Below are 20,062 nucleotides of genomic sequence, written 5' to 3'. Positions count from 1 at the left end.
TAACATAAAGAAATGGCATGAAAATTGTGTGCAAGAACTATGGCTATGTTTAATCCTATCTTCACCCTGCTCTTAATCCTGAGCAGAACTTTCTTATCAAGTAAAAAACATAGACACAAATCTTGCTGCTTTAAAATGATAGCAACGGAGAAAAACTTGAAATACAATTGTGTTATGCCAGAACAGTGGAAATTACTTTTGGTGGCTTATCAGAGCCTGGTGCAAAATGTCTTTTCTTCAGCAGCATCCTTCTCCACAGCCTGATGACGTTTCCTCTTAAACTGGCAGCTTTTGAATTTTTCTGTGATTTCTGAAGTTGACTTCCCTTTTGTTTCTGGGAGGAACAGGTAGATGAGAACCACTGAAATGACCAGGACAGCAACAAAGATGAGGAAGCAAAAAGGACCGAGAAGCATCTGGAGATAAAAAATAGAACAAGGTGAGTGATTTCCTTGGCAACACTTGCACCTATAGATTCTTGAAACTTGTTGATTTGTTCCTGTGAAATAGGCTCATTTTACAGAAACAATATTTATTTCTCTTTTCAGTCTGTTCTTGGGGCAGCAAGTGGTTTCTGAAGTACTGGGAAATGTTTTATAAAAATGGCCTCCATATGCCATAGCAACAAGGGATTCACAGTTTTGATCATCTACAAGCCATTTCTACTCCCTGTCCAGATCAGCCTAGGAATCCAGATTTAATTGACAGAGTCAAAGAGAAGATTTGAATCCAATTACATACTACAGCAAAGGGGAAAACCATTCCAGTGAAGGTGAGGCCCAGCCAAATGATGATTCCACCAATCACAAAAGCAGAGGCCCTTGTTGACAGGGTGAAGATTTCATTCATGACAGCCACAACAGCTCCAGCTGAGGGAAAAAAAAACCAACATAAAAATTATAGAAACAGTGTTTTAATTGACCATTTCCCATAGAAAATACCTCAGCCCTGCTACTGTGGGAATTCTGTCGTGTTTTCAAGAAATTCATGGCTGTCAGGTACAACCCTTACCACACTAAAGGCTGACATTTGAATTTGGAGACTTTAGTAACTACTGGCAGTGTTTAGTCAGAGAACTTCCAGAGTAAATCCTGCTCTTAAGTGAGTGAGGTTCTACCAGAGAGCTGCAAGTTTGGGTCTGGTGTTCCTGATGTAGGTGACTAAGGGTGATATTAAGAGAGGAAAAGGAAGGACAGAGCAGTGCTAAGAGGCAGATTATGCATGCTGTCAGCTGTCAGTCTTTCACAGAGCAGGATTCTACAGATAAGTTGAGAAAACTCTGGTATTTTAGAAAAGTCTACCTCTGCTCTTTGGCAGAGATCAGCCATCTGAACCTGTGTGCACTGAACAGTATTCACACTGCAAAATCAGTCTTCATGAACTCATTAACAAGAATTTATTTGGTTTGAACCTGTAATCCAGTGAGAGAAAAAAGGTCCTGATTGATCTGGGAGTGATTTGTTAAAGAAATTGTTTCTTGGGTAATTAATTAATCAAAAATTGAGATTCCCTCAATCTCAATCTCAGCTAAGCTGTTGATTTTCAAAGATATACTCACACATTCTAGTTCTACTGCTATACATTCATGGTCTGTGCTTATCCCTGTGATCCAGGCTTTTATTGTGGTGCTCACCTGGTCCTAGTCCATAAGCAATGATGAACAGAAAGATGAGAATAACACTGCAGTACCTCAGCCAGAGGAACTGATCCTAGACAAAGGGAGGGAGGAGAACAAAAATCAATTTTACAGCTGTAACACAGCTGATCCAAGCTCAGGAGCAGCAATGTTTTGAAGAAGCCCACGATGCTGAGCTGTATAATAGATGCTCTCTAGACCTGCTTATCTTTTCTTACTGAACCAGAAGCAGCTGGTGGTGTCACATCTACAGAGGTGAGCTTGTATTTAGAAGACATTCTGACCTGCTGGCTTGGACATGAGAGCAAAGGCTGCTGTCCTGCACAGAGAGTTCTGATGCAGGTCCACTCCTGCAGAGACATTTGCTTACACTCAGCAGAAGGCTTATTTCAAGCAACACCAGGATCAGTGCCATCAGCAAATAACCCCCACACAGGAGCACGCGGCGCCCACAGCGATCGATGATGGAGCTCTGAGGAACAGAAACAAATATTGCCTATCACTGGAAGCATGGCAAAACCCTGCTGTGAGCCATCCAACAAATCAAGCATTCCCCTTGAGCTCTTTTTACTTCAGAGAACACAAATCTTATTGGTACCAACTTTGTTATTTTATTGAATTCCTTCTTCACTCTCTAATACCATGAATTACCATCACTGCCCAGCATTGCAGCTACTTCCTAAACACTGTAATTGATGGAAGCATGGTACAGCTCCATTTGGATGTACAGCTATACACAAATATGTGGAAATGAGTACACATATTTATGTTTGAATGACACCTCAGAAGGGATTTTTATAAGAAATTAAGATGAATGAAGATGGGATGAAACACATGAAAGTTAGGACAAAATTTGCAGTGGATGGTAACAACCACTGTACAGATTTATGCAGCACCACAGAAAATTTCTTTGGTTCATAAAAAAAAGATTCTTTTGCTTCAAGGAAGAATACTTTAATTCTTAAAACCCCAGGAAGCTCTGACTTACACAGAATATTATAGAGATTAGTTCAGAGAATGAAACTCCTAGAGATACATATGGGATTATGCTTTCCTGCAGGTTGGCTGTTTCAAAAATTTCTGACGTGTAAAAGGTGATCTGGAAATAAGAAAAATAAAGCACAGTTAATAGATGTGATATGTGCTTATCCAGGATCACTTAGAACTAGATATGTCCTCACTGCAAAACCAGCAATATATTATTGGGCCTTAGCAGAGGTAACATAACTGCTCCAGATGTGAGAAATCAAAAGGCTAATGGCAATCAAGGAAATGGATTTGTGAGAGGGGAAAAAAGTAAAAAAAAAAAAAAAGTATTTGAAAGGATCATATTGCCTGAAAAACATGGGAAAAGGTGTTTTGGCAAAAGGAAAAGGAAAGGGACAGGACAAGAGAAAGAAAAGCAAATCTCAGTCTTAGCACACCAGACATTGTCAAGCAAACAGTTAATTCTGATCTTTTCCAGCTGCTAAACAGAAGCTGCTCCTCTCCAGCATCCTTGAAGGAATGGGCACCATTTCCCTGCCAGCAGAGGGCAGAGGGAATTCCATTGCTGGCAGCTGGAATGAACCACCTCCAGCACAGGCTGACCCAGGGCTCATGGAGAGACCCCCAGACAAGTGATAACATGAGGGGAATGAGTGCCAGCTTGGGCTGCACTGGGCTCAGCCAGCTTTATGTGGAAACTGCTGAAAGGATGCTGCTTCATGGATAAATGTCCTTTCCAAATGAAATGAAACTGGATGGCAATAGCTGGCCATCTGCTATTGCAGATGTCACAGAAAGAGGTGCTGGGTTGCTGTAGCTTAGGATGCTTGTAACCCTTTCCTCTACAGATTCCTTGGCTGTACCACCAGGGGAATGAAGGCACAGTGCCCTTGCAGGAACTTGGGCTGAGTTCGAGTTCTTGTACTCCCACCTGAGAAGCTCCCTGAAAGGTCTGAGCAGTCCTGGGGATGATACCCCAGGTGTCAGGCAGTGGGCTCTGTGTGAGGAGGAATAATGCAGACCCAGAGGAAAGGGACAAGCTGGCATTGTGGTCATTTGGAGACTTAACAGCAGATCCAAGCATAGAAATAGGGCATACTCAACTGCACTGAGGCCACAGAGCTGCAGGCTCAGCAAAAGGAAGAGCATGGTGCACAGCTGTGGGTGCACAGATCCTTCTCTCAGCACCTCTAGGACATTCATGATTTTGGTGCCTTTTGTTATAGTCTTTTCCTTCATCAAGTCATCAAATTCTGTTTGATAATTCCCTTCTCCCCAGAGTTGCTTCATGGCTACAGAAGAGACAGAATGAAGTATACTCCTCCATATTTAATCCACTCATTGTTATGTGTTTTTCAATTTTTAATGACACTAAACATTTGCACTTGAGTTCATGCTTTGATTTTTCAGTTACTGAGCAAAGGACTGGAAGGAACATCACTTACTGGAGCATGGTGAAACTTCCCTGGAAAATGCTGTAGCAGTTAGGGGCAGATCTTAAATGTCTCTGATGACTCTGCTTGGTCTGGAGGACTTTAATCATGCAATTATCAAGAAATCTGTGGCTGGCTAATAGAAAAGCCAATTCCTGCTGTTAGCTTCACTTTCCCAGGAGTAATGTTTAACAAACTAAGGATCTAAAGTTTTAATTTACCTTTCAAGCAACCAGCTTTGTCTCCTTTTTGCAGCAAGAGATAGGGCGGGGACTCAGGAAAGAATGGCAAAAAGATCAGTTGAATCAATGCCACGAGCCCAGAGAAGGACAATAGCACGTTCCACATGTCTTCAGTCCCTAAAAGTTCTCTATGAAAGCATGTTAGAATCTATTTATAGTCCAGTAAAATTACAGTTTTTAACTAAATAGGTATTTTCTAAATTCGAGGCTAGCTAAAGAGATATAAAATACATACAGTCATTGAAAAGTTCAACTGAAATAGATGATGTTTCAGTTAGTGACAGGAAAATAGACTAATACTTTATTTCTTCTGCCAGACTGACATTTTTACTGGACTTTTCATTTCTGACAGTGAAAATATTCCCACAACAGCTCTCTGAACCAACACTGCAACTCTGCATGAAGTTATCAAGAAATTAGCAAAACTTTTAGATCTCACAATGTTTACTAAGAGTATTTACATACAATCTTTTCTTATTAACTGCACGTCCAGAGACTGAGTCTTCCTTTCCCAAGAGAAAGGCCTTTCTGTCCCCAGGGAATGACCATGGAACCCTCAGTGACTTGTATGGGGTAGATGCCTCCTCTTTGACTGCTGTAGTTAAGCAAAATGAAACCCCACCCTTGGTGCATGTCTGATTCTAGGACTGGGAGAACACCACTTCCCTGCTATATAGAGGAAAAATAAATATAAAACAGGCAGAGAGGGAGTAGCACAGGCACCTTAATCCAAGAATTCTTGCTAGAGTTTTTCCTAGTGCAAGAAACACTGTGGAGGTCACGTTCATAAATCCACGCAGCTTCTTGGGTGAGATCTCTCCAGCATACTGAACATGGGCATTCATATGTACTCCTAAAGGGAGAAGACAGGAGAGTGCTAAAGCTGTGGAAAGAAAGAGACAGGGTCCCTTTTCAGTTCCCTTTCAGCTCTCTCCTCTCTCTTCTGAACCTTTTTCCATATATCCTCTGCAATAATGGGCTGAAAATGTACCTTTTACCTCAGTCAGGACGTTTAGCTAATCCACCAGATCTCTCTACAAGAGCTCTTGAAGGCAAAGGACAGCTCATGTTCCCTTGTCCCAGTCTGTTCCTCGTTCCACTGGGTTCCAGCACATTCCTGGGTACTGCCAGCAGGAAGATGTCTGTACCCACCCCAAAGAAGTCCCACTACCATTAAAGTGGGGAGTCCTACCAGCAGCAATGCCCTCGAGGAAGCGCCCAGCCAGGATCAGCTCAAAGGCCTTGGCTCTCCTGCTGGAGCCTGTGAGCAGCGCTGCTGCTATCAGCACCACGTCGTTGAGCAGCAGACTTTTCTTCCTGCAACAGTGAGCAAAACCTGGCTGTGACCCATGCTTTACTTTGTCTTCCCTGACTGATGTTTGACTCTTCTCCTCTGGATTTACAGACCGAAGCCATGGCCATGTTTAAACCCATTGCTTATAGGACAACCCAATCTGGTTATAAAAATGCATGATGTCTTTGCAGAGGAGTGGAAAGGGAGAAGCTAGATTCCTCTTACTCATTGTGGGAGCAAACCACGAGGCTGAAGGAAACTCCTGCAGGGTAAAATGCCAGCAAAACGATGGGAATTGTATGTCAACAAAAGCTGTGACAAGGGAATCAGAGATATCTGCCTCTTCTTGTCTTTCCAATGCACCCTGGTTTCGTTTTGCATGCTAGGTAAATTCTGCAGCAGCAGGGGGCAGTGAAATTCTGGTATCCCTTCTTTTAGTTGACTAATATTTATTAGCTTCCCCTGTTACAGCCCTGGGTAGCAAGGTGCTGGGAAATGTACTTACTTTCCAAGTTTTGCAGTCAGGTAGCCACTGCACAGACAGCCTATCACGCCACCCATGCAGTACACAGACACAATGAGGGACCACAGCAGCATCAGGGTCTCCTGAGGCAGCACAGAACCATATCGCTCCAGCCAAGTTTCATTGATAAACTTCTGAATGTACTGGGACAAAAAAGAGATTTTCATTCCATCAAGGCACTAATCATAATGTTCTTCATAATGTTTACAATTTTAAAAAATTAGATTAATTGTTGTGACTAAAAGTGTGATTATAGGACATTTGTTTGCAAATAAGGATTGATATTTCCTCTCATACAGCCTAATAGTGTACAAGAATCTTTCAAAAATTAATTATGCTCTTTAGTGTGTTGAATCCTACCTCTCCTACACCAAAAATCAGGACCTTATATTCATTATAGTAAAGTGCAAATGTTCTTGTGGCCAGTAATGGATATAAAGAGAAAAGGGCTGAGCTGAAGGCTGACTCCATCAGCTATTTTGGAGGTTTTTTTTCTCCATGGCATAAACTTTAAGGAGATATCTCAATATGTTGTTTCCACAAAATTCAGTGGGAAGTTGTCTTTGGAGCACAGACCTTGCAGTCATGCACACTTTGACAGCATTGGAAGCAGCTGGGAATAAAAGCTTTTGTTTTGTAAAGCATCTGCAAAGTGCAAGGCCCAGGACCATGATTAACAGTTAGAGATGGGATTTTCTTTTCTCCAGCTCTGCCTACCGGAGAAGTGTAATTGATGACAGACATTTGGAACCCAGACAGGTGAGTTCCACCAATTCCCAGCACCACAATCATTAGCAGCAGCCTCCGGTATTGAACCTGCAGAGAGAAGGGAACACATCCTAACCTCCTGATACCAGCAGGCCTTTCAGACCATGAGATGATTTACAGCACCTTACATCTTCACAGTTCCATGACTAAGAAACCTTTAACATGCAAAAACCCATCTTGAGTTTCACAATAACCAAGCAAAATTAATTTGTTAAATAATTAAAATCCACATCTGCACATTCTTCTATGTTCCTCTCCTGGCTACTAGCAATCTGAAAAGATGCATTCTCTAATTCTGTTAGCTCTGCTAACCACAGAAAACAAAATTCATAAAAGCCTTGTTGAGATCATTTGTTTTTACCTTTGTCCTAGAAAGAAGCTACAGCTTCCTTGAATTCCTTTTTGCTTTCATCTTTGCCTCCTCACCGGGACAGTGTTCACCATTTTCCAGAGATGACTCAAGTCTGTCCTCTCAAAACTTTTTTTTTTACATTTCACTTTTATCAACCCTTTATGAAATGACATTTTTAGAGGCCCTATCTGAATGACTTCCATTGGAAATGCTGTGTTTCCATGAAGTACACTGAATTTCAGAGCATTTCTCACAAGCACTAATGTTTTCAGGCATTTAGTCAGGTCACATTTTAAACCCATGAGTATCCTCAATTGTCCTTGAGAGCACAGAGCAGTAGAGTGGGGAAGTTTTTTCTGTTTTGCATTTTTCACTGATATTGTGTTCTCTATCTACCCCCAAATTCCCATCTTTCCTGGTTTCCCAGGTCCTCTTTTAAACCTCTCACTGTTTTGCATTGCTAATGTATTTTCTGCAGATGCCATTTAGTCAGTCATTGCTCAACCAGTGCTGTCCCAAGCTCTGTTGCTCATTTTTATTACAAGAAGGATTCGCTTTGCTGCAATCTTAGACCATGCTGCTGTTAGTGACCAGGGCTAGAACACAAGAATTTGGATACTCACCAGGTCTGAGAGGAACCCAGCCATTTCCCTTTGAAACCCTGCCTGCTCTGAGAGCCCTTGTCAAGTCTGCCAGATGAGAGAGATGGGCTCCACACTGAGGTTGTAAGGCTTTGGGATCACAGCACAGAAGTTAAATTCTAACTGTGTGGCTTTTAGCAAATTGTGTCCTCCCCTGACACTGGCCAGGGCCACTTCTTGCTGGTTTAATTATTCTAAGACCCAGATATGACAAGCTGATTACAACATTGGTCAATGTTTATCCTTCTTGAATTGGGAGCACTGGCCCTTACTCACACTGCTACAACCCCTGAGTGTTCTGTTGTGTGAGGAGTCAGACAGTGCCACCAGCTTCCCTTCAGGGTCCTTCTTCACCTCTCTGAAAAGCAGCTTGGGCAGGTTTTCCTCCCCTCCAGTCTACAAAAGGCCTTTAGAATTGTAGCTCAGCCCTAGTGCCTCTTCTTGCCTGCTGGAAGAGTTACAATTGCTTGAACAATTTCCCAGAGGCAGGAAATGAATTATTGGAATATTGGCATTTTGTGTCCTTGCTAACACCCAGTTCTTTACAGAGGCTCAGAGTTTTTCCAGAACCACTCAGAGGCCGCTCTGTATTGGTGGAATTGACCCACTGTGTGCCAGGGCACAATGCCACATCTCAGTGGGCAAGGAGCTGATGAGCCTGGAGGACCTAGAGGGGAAAGGAAGATTTTTCTTTGAGCTGAGGATGGAAGGAAGGGCACACATGGCAGCTCTGGACCTTCCTGGAGAGGTCTCTAAACACTGTCTGTGACCAGTTTTTAACAGCTAGTTATCAAACAGTCCCTGCAGAGCCCTGTTCCTCTTCCTCCTGTTGTCTGTGTCCCTCTAGAACACTCCTACTGCTGTCTCATTTTCATCTGGCCTCACACCATTGTTCAGTGCTGTACGATGGAAAAAAGCAAGCCTTAAATGCAGGTAGAGGTAAAAAAGCAAGCCTTAAATGTAGGTGGAGGTAAAAAAGCAAGCCTTAAATGCAAGTGGAGGTAAAAAAGCAAGCCTTAAATGCAAGTGGAGGTAAAAAAGCAAGCCTTAAATGCAGGTGGAGGTAAAAAAGCAAGCCTTAAATGCAAGTGGAGGTAAAAAAGCAAGCCTTAAATGCAAGTGGAGGTAAAAAAGCAAGCCTTAAATGCAGGTGGAGATAAAAAAGCAAGCCTTAAGTGCAGGTAGAGGTTTTATTTCTTTTCCTAAAGAAGAGGACAAGATGCATCCCTTCACCTAGGACTTGAACACTACACGAGCTGTGCTTTTTCCAGACCCAGTATAGAGCTCACCCAGTACCCTGGACTTGGAGGGATTTTGTTTTCAGAGATGCCCTGTGTAGCACTTGTGTGACCCTAGATCCATCCTGGATCCTGGAACTGCAGATTCACAAGTACTTCTTCAACCTTTATTCCCAATCCATGACAGTTTATGGCAGTGTTAATGATTTACCACATTTCCCCTCTTGTGGACAGCCTTCAGTAGCAGGGGATAAGTAAGGCAGGTTGAACACAATCATGCTGTAGAAAGACATGCATAAGGAAATGAGTTTTTAATGTCTTGTAAGACAGTAAAAACTTCCTCATTGGGAACCAGTAAGTTTGAGAAAGGACCAAGCCAAATAAGGACCTTTAAAATAATCAATGACCTAATATTTTCTTTTCAAAACACCTCCAATGCTTCTTTTTTCCCCCTGCATTTTTGACCACAAGAAGGAATGTATGCTGGTTATTAAAGTGGCACTGTGCAATCAGTGATCTCAAGCCTTGAAACAATAAACTTTATCTAGGTTTTTGGTAGTGTGATGAGTGCCCTGGGAGGGATGGCTGTGTTAGGAAAGTTCTCTGCTCCTGGCATTAGCTTTTGGCACTGCCACAAATACTGCTGGAGGAAAATGTGAAGATAAAATAGCAGGGGAGCTTTAGGGCTGTGAAAGAAACTGCTGCTCAATATTCAGATCCTTTTGCAAGAGTTCTCATGCAGCATCTGCATCAGTTGGTATTGAAGATCTCATCTCCAGAACAAGACAGACACAGCACTCCTTGAGCCCAACAACACCACCCCAGAAGGTGGGGCCTCCTCTGTCCCTGCCTCTTCATTCAATGAAAATCAATCCAGGCACAATCAGAAGGATGTGTTTCCCTAGTCACTGCTTTTTATTGCCTTATCAGAAAACTGTAAAGTATGAAGAAGACAAAAAACTGTCATGTCATATAGCAATGAACACAGATGTGAAGCCATTTTTACCAGGTTTTATAATGAAAATGGGAAATGTTCAAAGACCTGGAAAGAGAACAAACAGTCACACATTTGGGTTAAATTCCCTCTTCTCTGTCTCATCAGTACCAGTCCCTCTCAGGCCTCAATCCCACTGAAACTCCAGGCTGGAGAGACACTGCACAGTCATTGTCAATGTAGGAGGAGAATCTACACTCTGAATTTGCCCCCTCATGACTTCCTCTCCTCTGCTTTCTTTGCTCATTGCTTTCTTTCAGTGCTGACATATCCCTGTTTTTCCCAACAGAAGAATCTCCAAGATTGTAAACATGGGGGAATATTGCATATTGATTCTGCCTGCTGCTGGGCAAGGCACTCTTCTTTCACTGGATTAAACAGCTAAACACTTATTTTCCTGTGAACTGAAGCTTCTTCTCTGGGGAAGCTCATCAGCACTGACTTGTTGGTAGGAGCAGATTATTTCAGTGTCAAAGCTCTGTCTTTGCAAGTTTTCTGGACCTCTGGACCTTCCAGAGTCACTTCTGCCAACTGTGGAGTCCTGGTTTTGCCAAGAAAATAGCAGATCCTGTGTTTTCAGTTTATAACTGCAAGCTTGGAGGGACTGACAAAGATCTTATTTTCTCTACAAACCGTGTTTAATTTTTTTCTGCAGAGGAATCAATTCAGCTCATATTTCAGGAGCTGGAGAGAACCACCAAGTTCATGCTGCACCCTGTACTGAAGGTGATTTTTTGGTGGATCTATAGTTTCTCTCTTGTTTAGTGAGACTTCTGGACACTACAGTAATAAAAGAGCAAAATATGAAGTGGAGGGTTTGTTCTTAAAGCCTAGTAACAGTCACCACTGAGCAGTTACTCTGCTCCAGGGCTGCCTGCCCCTTCTTCCCACGGTAGTTCAGGCGGTTGAACTCCTCCTTGACCTGCAGCATGGTCTTTCCTTTGGTCTCTGGCAGCACCAGGAGTACAAAAATAGCCATGCACAAAGAGTATGTCAGGAAAATGATGAAACAGAAATTGCCAAGACCTTCCTACAGGAAAACAAAGAGAAAAAATGTGCTCATATACATTTATCTTGATTTCTTGCTCTTATGATATAGAGTTTCTGGGTTTGTATTTACTAAAAGAAGTTGGTCAGAGACTTAATGGATATAAATCCTGCTTCAAATGACATCTGACAGTGTCACTGCCTCTGTCACTGCATCTGTGATGCCTATGTCACTCTAACTTGTGTAGAGTTAGAAGTATTTTGTGGGTTTGCTACACTTCCAGTAAACATCTGGTTAAAATGGAAGAGGCCATCAGAACTGCAAATAATTTGGGCTCTGTTGCATGAAGTGTTGCTTACCACAATGAAAGGGAACACAAGCCCAAGGATGAAGAGTTGGATCCAGTTTATAACACCATTAAAAACATAAGCAGCTGGTCTGTATGACTGAATAAATATTTCTGTGATCAAGGGGCATACGACTCCACCTGGAAAAAATATTGAAGAAAGAAGGAAGCTTAGAAATTTTGCAAGATGATTTCGTACCTCATACTTCATTTTGCTGCATAAGTTCATGGCTTTAAGTGGCCTGGAAGTGTCTGAAGTGGTGCTTGGCTCTTCAGTGAAAAGGCATGTAGGAATGCAATAGGAAATGAATTTTACCTCCTACCATAGTATGGAGGGAAATATCAATACCTCTACTGAATCAGAAGTAGGGATTCATGCCTATGGTGGAACAGCTGTGCTGGGATCTCTCCTGAAGGCTGCAGAATAGATGAAACCATTCCAGTAAAAAATACCAACCTGGCCCAATGCCAAAGCTCATGATGAAAATAAAGACAAGTGCAACAGAGCAGTATGGTACCCAGAAATAGGAGTCCTGTGGTAGGAAATGAAAAGCAAATAAAATCAGAAAATAAAATTTTATTTATCTAGCTCCATTACAAATGCTCATCACTACTACTAAGTATGTCAACGTTTAACATAGATCCATTTCCTCTACTTTCAGAAATGTCATGAGATAGCCTTGGCAGTGATCTTGGTTGTGTAAAGCTACTGTCTTCAATCCCATGCACATGGCTGGGAACTGACCTCTATGAATATGATGGTTAGCCCCAAAAATATTTCTGCCTGCTAAAAAGTGATTTGTGGGGATGGAAATAGTCATAAGATCTGTCATACAAGAAAACATGTGCACAGCTGTAATGCATCAGAGGGGTCTTACCTGCAGTGCGAGTGTGACTGTGAGGAGCCCTAGAGCCAAGGCCATCACGGCGTAGTTCTTCCACAGCAGTGTCTTCCTCCCTGCACGCTCAATGAGGAAGCCCTGCAAGCAGGAGGAGATCTGCCAGCTCCCAGGGACAGCCTGAGGGCAGCCTGAGAGCTGCTCCACCTCTGCCTTCACTGGCCCCATCTGGGGAGCCTGAGCAGCACCAGGAGCTGGAAGGTGCAGGGAGCACTGTCTGGGCAGAGGAGGTCAGAGCTGCTGTCCTGCAGGCAAAGGAGAGCCAGGCAGGAGAGCAGAGTGGGAATGCTCCCACTGTGGTGGAACCTGGTGCGTTTTGTTCATGTTCTGTTCACTAAAGGGCTAAAGATAGAGGGAATAAAACACTTAGACCTAAAACCACGTGTAACCAAAACCGCATACAATCACAAGTATATTCTTGCTTAATAAATGCTTGCTTAAAATATTCTTGTTTAATAAATGCTTGCTCAATAAACCATAAGTTCTAGAATTTTAGGCATGACCACTAAATAAGGAGAAGTCGACCAGAGGACGACCGAGGAAGACTAGCAGCCTTCATCAGACGACTCCCAGCAGAGGAGGACCCCTTAGCACCAAGAAGACACATGGGCAGAGAACTTTCTGGACACGACCCCAAGGAGAAGAGATACAGTATAAAAGTTAGACTGTATCGAACAGTGGGTGCGGCAGTCCTTGGCGAGCGGAGGCTCCCCTGTCGCCCAGCGCTGATTTTGCTTATGCCTTGCTTGCTGTAATGAATAAATTCCAATTGGACTAAGCTTATTGGAGTTTGCTTCAATTCATAACAACACTGCTGTGATTCCTACAGCCCTGGGTCCTACTGACACATGACATCTGCCCTTCCTCCAGGGGGGAACTGGGACCCCCAAGTCTGGCCCAGAGTGGGTTGTGATTTTGACAGAGAGACTCTCAGCTCTTTCCAGATGCTCAGTAGAAATGTCCGTGTTTGCAGGGTGTGGGGAGAGGACTTTATCTGACCAGTTCCATGGCTGATTTGTTGCAAAAATTTGATTCCTGAAGCTTCATTTACAGTATTTCTAAAGATCAAATTGAGCAATGTATTACAGCAGAACAAAATTCAGCTGAGATGCCACTTACACACAGAACTGTGGAGAGGATCTCAGTGGTCCCAATCCCCAGGGACACATAGTGGGTTTGAGCAGGGGGGATTCCAGCCTTTGTAAAGATACTGTATGCATAAGAGTAAACCTGGAAAGAACAGAAATTTGTGAAAGCTGTGCACGTGGCCATGTTTATACTACTGTCGTCTGTCTTTTTGGACAGAAAATAACTAAGCAGACCTTTACAAAACAGAAAACCGTCTTATCCTAACAGGGTAATCCATAGAAATACCTTCAGAAAACACTTGCTAAAACACAGCTCTGGATTTATCCCAGGTCCCAAACTTCCAGGGGGAAAGATTGTAACAAACAGTACCAACAGATCCCTCCTTAGGGCAGCGCTGCAGTCACTCCCAGCCCCTTGCAGAGGTTACTTTTGCTGAGGAGCCTGCCCTCCTTGCAGGGGCAGAGCAAAGCCCTGCACGTACCACGTTGGCCCCGAGGAGCTGGATGCAGGAGACCACGAGGAGCAGAGTGATGAGCTGCCAGCGCACGGCTCTGTCCCGCAGCAGGTCCCAAACGCTCTTCGCCTTCTCGCCACCGATGGCTCTCTGCTCTGACATCATGTCATTGATTTCAGCCAGATGGTCCCCATCCCCCCAGAGCTGCTTCACAGCTGGAAGGAGAGGAGGAGAGGTGACCAAGCTCACCAGCACAGACATGAGTCCAGAAGATTATTTCCTGCTTTGCAGAGTATCTTATTAGAACTTCATGCTCTTTTCTTGAATGAACTTCCTAGAGATCTGGGCTCAGGTGTGACACAGGTCCACATCATTACTGTCTGGTTTTACCCATAAATCTTAACATGACCTCACCTGTGGCCACATTTCTCTTCACAGAGAAAAGCAAGGCACAACTTCCCAAAGATTTTCTAGGATTCACATTCTCTGAACCTCAGAGAAAGAAAAAACAATTCTTACCTCATTTACTGCTGCTGTGTTTTAGAACAAGTAGAATGCATTGTAGAAAATTGTTTACCTAAAGAGAACTGGTCATTAGATTCTAGTGTAAGTGTTTTAATTCATTAACCAATTAAATCCACGTGTGTGTCAAGACTGCCAACTGTTAGTCACGATGTTCTGTTGATGTAGTACTTGTGCAGTTTCAGTTTAGATGTAATGTAATACAGAATAATAAATAGTGTATATTTATAATATAGTATTATTTGTAATAGTATTATTATAAGTAATACAAATATAGCACTATTTATAATATAGTATAATAGAGTAAATAATTAACCTTCTAATATCCATAGAGTCCTCCTCATCATTTCTCCCTTCTTCGGGGTTGCTTTAATTTCTGATACTCACCTTTGGCCAATAGCTGCTGACAGTCTTTGCATGTAAGTCACACTTACATTCTTGCCAAGCCTTCCCTGAACACCTTCCTGCTAAAGGTGCAGTTCTAGTGCACACTCCAAAACACAGACAAGATAAAATTACTCCTACATATAAAAAATAAGTTTACATCCAAGGAGTTCTATCTTTTGATAGTTAAATACCTATTGTATTTGCAGGGAATGCCCTGACGAAGGCAGGAATGATGCATCTGACTTCATGTTCTCAGAAGGCTAATTTATTACTTTATAATATCATATTATATTAAAGAATACTATACTATACTATACTATACTAAAAAATACAGAAAGGATACTTACTGAATGCTAAAAAGATAATAATGAAAACTCGTGACTCTTTCCAGAGTCTCAACACAGCTTGGCCCTGATTGGGCAATGAGCCAAAACAACTCACAGCAGAATGCAATGGAACAATCACCTGTGGGTAAACAATCTCCAAACACATTTTACATGAGCAAAACACAGGAGAAGCAAATGAGATAACACTTGTTTTCTTTTCCTCTGAGGCTTCTCAGGAGAAAAATCCTGGGTGAAGGAATTTTTTCAGAGAATGTGAATGCCACAAATACCCACAGTGGCTGTTGCTCAGTTGCTGTCAGTAGCTGCTGTTTGGGTTACTGAAGAACTGGAATGCTCACAGGTACAGAATGACAGTGCAGAGCCTCTCTTTCTCACCCAGAGAAGATACTGTATCTGTACTCTGACTGCTCAGGGCAGAATCTGCATTGCTGGAAATACAAGCTCTGTGTGATCACCGCCCTTGAAGGACCCTGGCAGAGCGTAGAGAAATTCTAGTGCCAAGAGAGCACTAATATCCAAACAAATTGTATTTGTGTTCCCCTCAGACAAAGGAAGGAATGATGAATCTGACTCCATGTTCTCAGAAGGCTAATTCATTATTTTATGATACTACATGATATTAAAGGATACTATACTATACTAAAGAATACAGAAAGGACACTTACTGAATGCTAAAAAGATAATAATGAAAACTTGTGACTCTTTCCAGTGCCCTGACACAGCTTGGCCCTGGTTGGCCAACGAATGAAAACAACTCACAGCAGAATCCAATGAAACAATCACCTGTGGGTGAACAATCTCCAAACACATTCCACATGAGCACCACACAGTAGAAGCAAATGAGATAAGAATTTTTTTTTTTTTTTTCTCTGAGGCTTCTCAGCTTCCCAGGAGAAAAATCCTGGGCAAAGGGATTTTTTCAGAGAATGTGAATGTGACACAAACAGAAGAGGCTGACTTTCATTTAAGCTGAAGGTACTTTCAGAGCCAAAACACCAAGAGTCATTTTCCTACCTGGACCTTTCTTCCAGGCTCACCTGGGGCTTTACAGTATTTCCCCTTTTTCCTGAAATGAATGCTTTACGGCCCATTTCCTGACCTTTGATGCATCCCTCCTTGTCCTTGCGGTCAATGAGCAGGTAGCGGGGAGAGTCTGGGAAGAAGGGGAGGGTGAGAAGCTGAACAAGCACGGGGACTGCATTGGCTGCCAGCAGAATGGGCCAGAGAGCCTCCACTCCAAGAACTTCTCTGGAACAAAAGCAGCAGGGTGAGAGGGGCTGAGGCACGGTGAGTGCTGGCCATTTGAGCAGAGGCACACACAGTCACAGCTCACCCCAGCCCTGCTGGCAGTCTCCGGCAGGGAGTGCAGAGGGGCCTCACCTGCAGCCCAGGAGCTGCGCGGTGCCGGCTCCTGCTGCTCAGTGCAGGGCACAGCAAGGGCCACCCGTGTCCTCCTGCGTCCCGAGGGCTCCTGCTGCTCAGTGCAGGGCACAGCAAGGGCCACCCGTGTCCTCCTGTGTCCTGAGGGCTCCTGCTGCTCAGTGCAGGGCACAGCAAGGGCCACCCGTGTCCTCCTGCGTCCCGAGGGCTCCTGCTGCTCAGTGCAGGGCACAGCAAGGGCCACCCGTGTCCTCCTGTGTCCTGAGGGCTCCTGCTGCTCAGTGCAGGGCACAGCAAGGGCCACCCGTGTCCTCCTGCGTCCCGAGGGCTCCTGCTGCTCAGTGCAGGGCACAGCAAGGGCCACCCCTGTCCTCCTGCGTCCTGAGGGCTCACAGGGACTGACAGTCCCAGCACAAGCGCTGAAGGAAAACCTGCAGGGGCTGATCCCTCTGCTTCTGATCCAAATAGGCTCCATTAGCATCATTACAAGATCCCTGAGTTACCAGACTGGTACTGACTGCCCCAAATAGCAGCCCCTGGGCACGGGTGTGCATTGATATACACATGTATTTTAATAACAGAAGAAATTGAATATGTTTCAGACTCTCTTACCTGAGACCCAGAGCAAATCCTACAAATTTTCCAAGAGCAGAGAAGGTGGAAGCTGTTATGGCAATCAGCCCACGGAGCTTCCGTGGGGCACATTCCCCAGCATACATGATATGGACATTCTGAGTTAGACCTGCAGGGACAAAGCACTGTTAGGGCCATGCAAACCCTCACAGGTCTGGTGTTTTGGAGGAGACCCCTTTGGACAGTGCCTATAGGGTTGGCTCTCAGATTTACTTTTATCTGTGCTGAGGATGTGGCTGCCTGACACGAAGCATGTGCCTCATACCCTGCCCTTGAGCCTTTGCTAAATATTTCACTTTGTAAGTCTGGGCCTGTGAGAAATCCGTCCTTCAGCAGGCTGGCCTTCCCTTACATTATTTCCTACAGCCCCTTATACAGACAGGGCTGTGATTTCTCCCTCTAGTCTTAGATGACATTTTTCAGTGGCTATGTGCTTTATTTTCTCCTTGAAACCACCAAGTTGGCAAATGCTGTACATTCTATTTGCTCAGTGACTTAATTAATTTTTATCCTCTCAATTTTTTTTTTCTGATTAGTATTATCTTTATCCAACTGCTCAGAGATCAAAAGCACTGGCAGAATGTAACCTTCTGAGGCATCTGGGAATTAGAATTGAAAATTCTAACTGAATTGCTTGAAAACCATTCCCTTGTCTGTAATGGGGAGGGCAGCATCAGCCACAGTGAAAAGCATCAGGAGCAGCAGAGGCCAGTTCTCTATCAAGTGAGCATGCTTCCCTGAAATATTGTATGTTTTGGCTTTTTCACAAGTTGGCAGTAAAGATACAAGAAAGGGAAACGGAGATGTCATACATTACTAATGTAATTAGGTTTGTGGTTTCTTATTTAGTTAAAAATGCACTCAGCTATCATGTTCTCTGCAGAATGTAGTGAAAAATCTGTGCTCTGTTTACTCAGGCTGGTGAGTCCTTGTGACCCTCAGCCACTGCTCTTCCCAGTCTTTCATACCACAGGCAGGAATGGCAATTTACCTCCACAGACTCCAGAAAATAACCTTCCAGCAATGATCATCTCAAAAGATCCACACAGCCGGCTGAGTCCCATCAGAGCTGCACCCAGCAGAGCAGGGATGTTGGAAAGCAGCATGGCCTTCTTCCTGGAATTCATGCAAATAAACGTGAGCATGGGTACTGCCCTTGCCTCACTCACAGCCTGACAGGAGTGGCATGAACTGTACCATGGTTACAGACTTAGTGCTGGCTTCTGAGATCAGCTGAAGTAAATGGGAAATGGCAATGGGGAAACTTGTCACAGACTGATCAGTTAGTTGAAGGTTTTGATGCCTCTATAGTCAATATCTACACTGGAGAACAAGCTTTGTGAGTGGTTATCTCTGAAATTCTCTTTAAAATGCATGTACTTCCTGTATGACTTCCCTGGTCTAGATTTGTTTTGGACTTCATAAGGGAGAAGGTATGATTTTCCTTGTGATCACTGGCAGATTTTCCATTCTGTTCCTTCACTATACTGGTCTTTAATTGGAAGCCTGGGCTGCTCCCAATGCCCCATTCCCAGCAGTGTTTCTCCTGAGACACAGTTTATCTGTCTGCAGTAGTGGCTGCAAACAGCAGCGCTGGTGTAAGCACTCTGCCTACCTTCCAAAGCGGACACACAAGAACCCAGCACAGCAGGAGCCCAGGAGCCCACCAATGCTGTAGATGGACACAATGAGGGACCACATCAAAGTGATCATCTCTGCACTGGGAGAGGAGCCATATCTCTTCAGCCAGGTCTCATGGATGAAACTCTGGATGTACTTTAAAAGAAAAAAAAAAAAACCAACAATGGACTCAGTCAACATGTTTTTGCATAATTGTGCTGCTTTTAAAATTCTCTTACCTGCTTACATTTCTATCAATAACTTTGGCTGAAATCTTAGCCCCAGTGGGAATTTTGCCGTTACCATCCCTGGAGCTGATGTTTTAGCAATGAGATCCAATGAATAAAGATATCAATATTAAAGATCAACTGTGAGTGCCAGTAAGTGAATAGTAGGCTGGTCTTCTGTTTCTGTGATAAACCCTGATTTTTTTCTCTCCCTGATCTTTTCCTGCCATTCCCACTCATCTCTGGTGATAGTATGAGCTCAGTGTCCTTGGTACCATCCAGGATGACAAACATCATCCCCAGTTTTCCTTTTCCAGCTGCAGGTAGGGGTGCTGACCTCAGCTCTAGAGCTACAGTCCTTCCCTGTCCTATTTCACCTTACAGCCACTTGGAAATAGTGTGGGTGGTCAAGCACACAGTACCAGGGACTCCCTGAGTGATGGAGAGAGGAGAATGCCCTGGGAGCAATTCCACTCAATAGGGGGAAAATAGCTGACTTTATGGATATTATTCACCCTTCCCTTTCCCGGTTCTGTCCCATCAGACAGAAGTTCAAACCTCACAAAACACAAGAGCAGTAGCAGCTACTCTTAGAATGAATAAACCATGATAAGTCTAATTTTTGAAAGCACAAGTAAAAAGTTAGCCATTGCAAATAGGGGCATGAATGCCTGAGAACAGTGGAATACTGGTAGCTCACTCTTGGAGCTCTCCATGCTTACCTCAGCAGGAGAATTGATTATGGAGACCTGCAATCCATAGTGGAAGGTTCCAGTCATGCCCAGGACAAAAGCCAGGAGAAAAAGGTTGCAGCTCATTTTCTTGCAAGAAATAAAACCAACAAACAAACAGGTGCAGCTATCCAGACATGCCTCCAAACATGCTGTACTTTCCTTGGGAGCTCTAACAATCTCAGCAATGCCACACACCTGCCTCCCCCAAGACCAAGGAGCAGTAGGAAACCACAGCTACTGAAGCACAGGGCAGTGAGAATGCTGAGTAGAAGGAAAGCTCACAGATGCCTCCCAGAATCCAGTTACACACTTCAGTGCTTCAGCCTTC

The 20,062-nt window shown here is 43.7% G+C and overlaps 2 protein-coding genes across 2 annotated transcripts; both read right to left on the bottom strand.

Moving 5' to 3' along the window:
- Nucleotides 1–209: 209 nt before the first annotated feature.
- Nucleotides 210–7,964, bottom strand: LOC132336296 (solute carrier family 2, facilitated glucose transporter member 11-like). The gene is made up of 12 exons (XM_059863631.1): nucleotides 7,859–7,964; nucleotides 6,833–6,931; nucleotides 6,098–6,258; nucleotides 5,491–5,615; nucleotides 5,022–5,151; nucleotides 4,278–4,426; nucleotides 3,728–3,915; nucleotides 2,625–2,735; nucleotides 2,007–2,108; nucleotides 1,634–1,709; nucleotides 742–869; nucleotides 210–416 (listed from the first exon to the last, which is right to left on the bottom strand). Exons 1-12 carry the CDS (start codon nucleotides 7,880–7,882, stop codon nucleotides 210–212), a joined length of 1,500 nt encoding a protein of 499 aa, XP_059719614.1. The 5' UTR covers nucleotides 7,883–7,964.
- Nucleotides 7,965–10,931: 2,967 nt separating this feature from the next.
- LOC132336295 (solute carrier family 2, facilitated glucose transporter member 11-like) lies at nucleotides 10,932–19,818 on the bottom strand. The gene is made up of 11 exons (XM_059863630.1): nucleotides 19,723–19,818; nucleotides 18,769–18,929; nucleotides 18,145–18,269; nucleotides 17,133–17,262; nucleotides 16,240–16,388; nucleotides 13,912–14,099; nucleotides 13,461–13,571; nucleotides 12,321–12,422; nucleotides 11,900–11,975; nucleotides 11,456–11,583; nucleotides 10,932–11,138 (listed from the first exon to the last, which is right to left on the bottom strand). Exons 1-11 carry the CDS (start codon nucleotides 19,816–19,818, stop codon nucleotides 10,932–10,934), a joined length of 1,473 nt encoding a protein of 490 aa, XP_059719613.1.
- Nucleotides 19,819–20,062: the final 244 nt, after the last annotated feature.

This window comes from Haemorhous mexicanus, chromosome 19 (genome assembly GCF_027477595.1).
Source record: "Haemorhous mexicanus isolate bHaeMex1 chromosome 19, bHaeMex1.pri, whole genome shotgun sequence".
NCBI lineage: Eukaryota > Metazoa > Chordata > Aves > Passeriformes > Fringillidae > Haemorhous > Haemorhous mexicanus.
The sequence above is the reverse complement of the archived record's forward strand: the minus strand, read 5'-3'. Positions and strand labels throughout refer to the sequence as shown.

What these genes read in the sequence shown, in the direction of transcription:
- LOC132336295 (XM_059863630.1), bottom strand. Translation starts at nt 19,818, where the DNA reads ATGAGCTGCAACCTTTTTCTCCTGGCTTTTGTCCTGGGCATGACTGGA. An exon ending in CAGTCACACTCGCACTGCAG is followed by an intron (nt 11,976 to 12,320) that starts GTAAGACCCCTC and finishes TTCCTACCACAG; the next exon opens with GACTCCTATTTCTGGGTACC. An exon ending in GAGCTTTGGCATTGGGCCAG is followed by an intron (nt 11,584 to 11,899) that starts GTTGGTATTTTT and finishes TATTTTTTCCAG; the next exon opens with GTGGAGTCGTATGCCCCTTG.
- LOC132336296 (XM_059863631.1), bottom strand. Translation starts at nt 7,882, where the DNA reads ATGGCTGGGTTCCTCTCAGACCTG. An exon ending in GCAAGAATTCTTGGATTAAG is followed by an intron (nt 4,427 to 5,021) that starts GTGCCTGTGCTA and finishes ATGCTTTCATAG; the next exon opens with AGAACTTTTAGGGACTGAAG. An exon ending in CAAAGCTGGTTGCTTGAAAG is followed by an intron (nt 3,916 to 4,277) that starts GTAAATTAAAAC and finishes TCTCTTCTGTAG; the next exon opens with CCATGAAGCAACTCTGGGGA.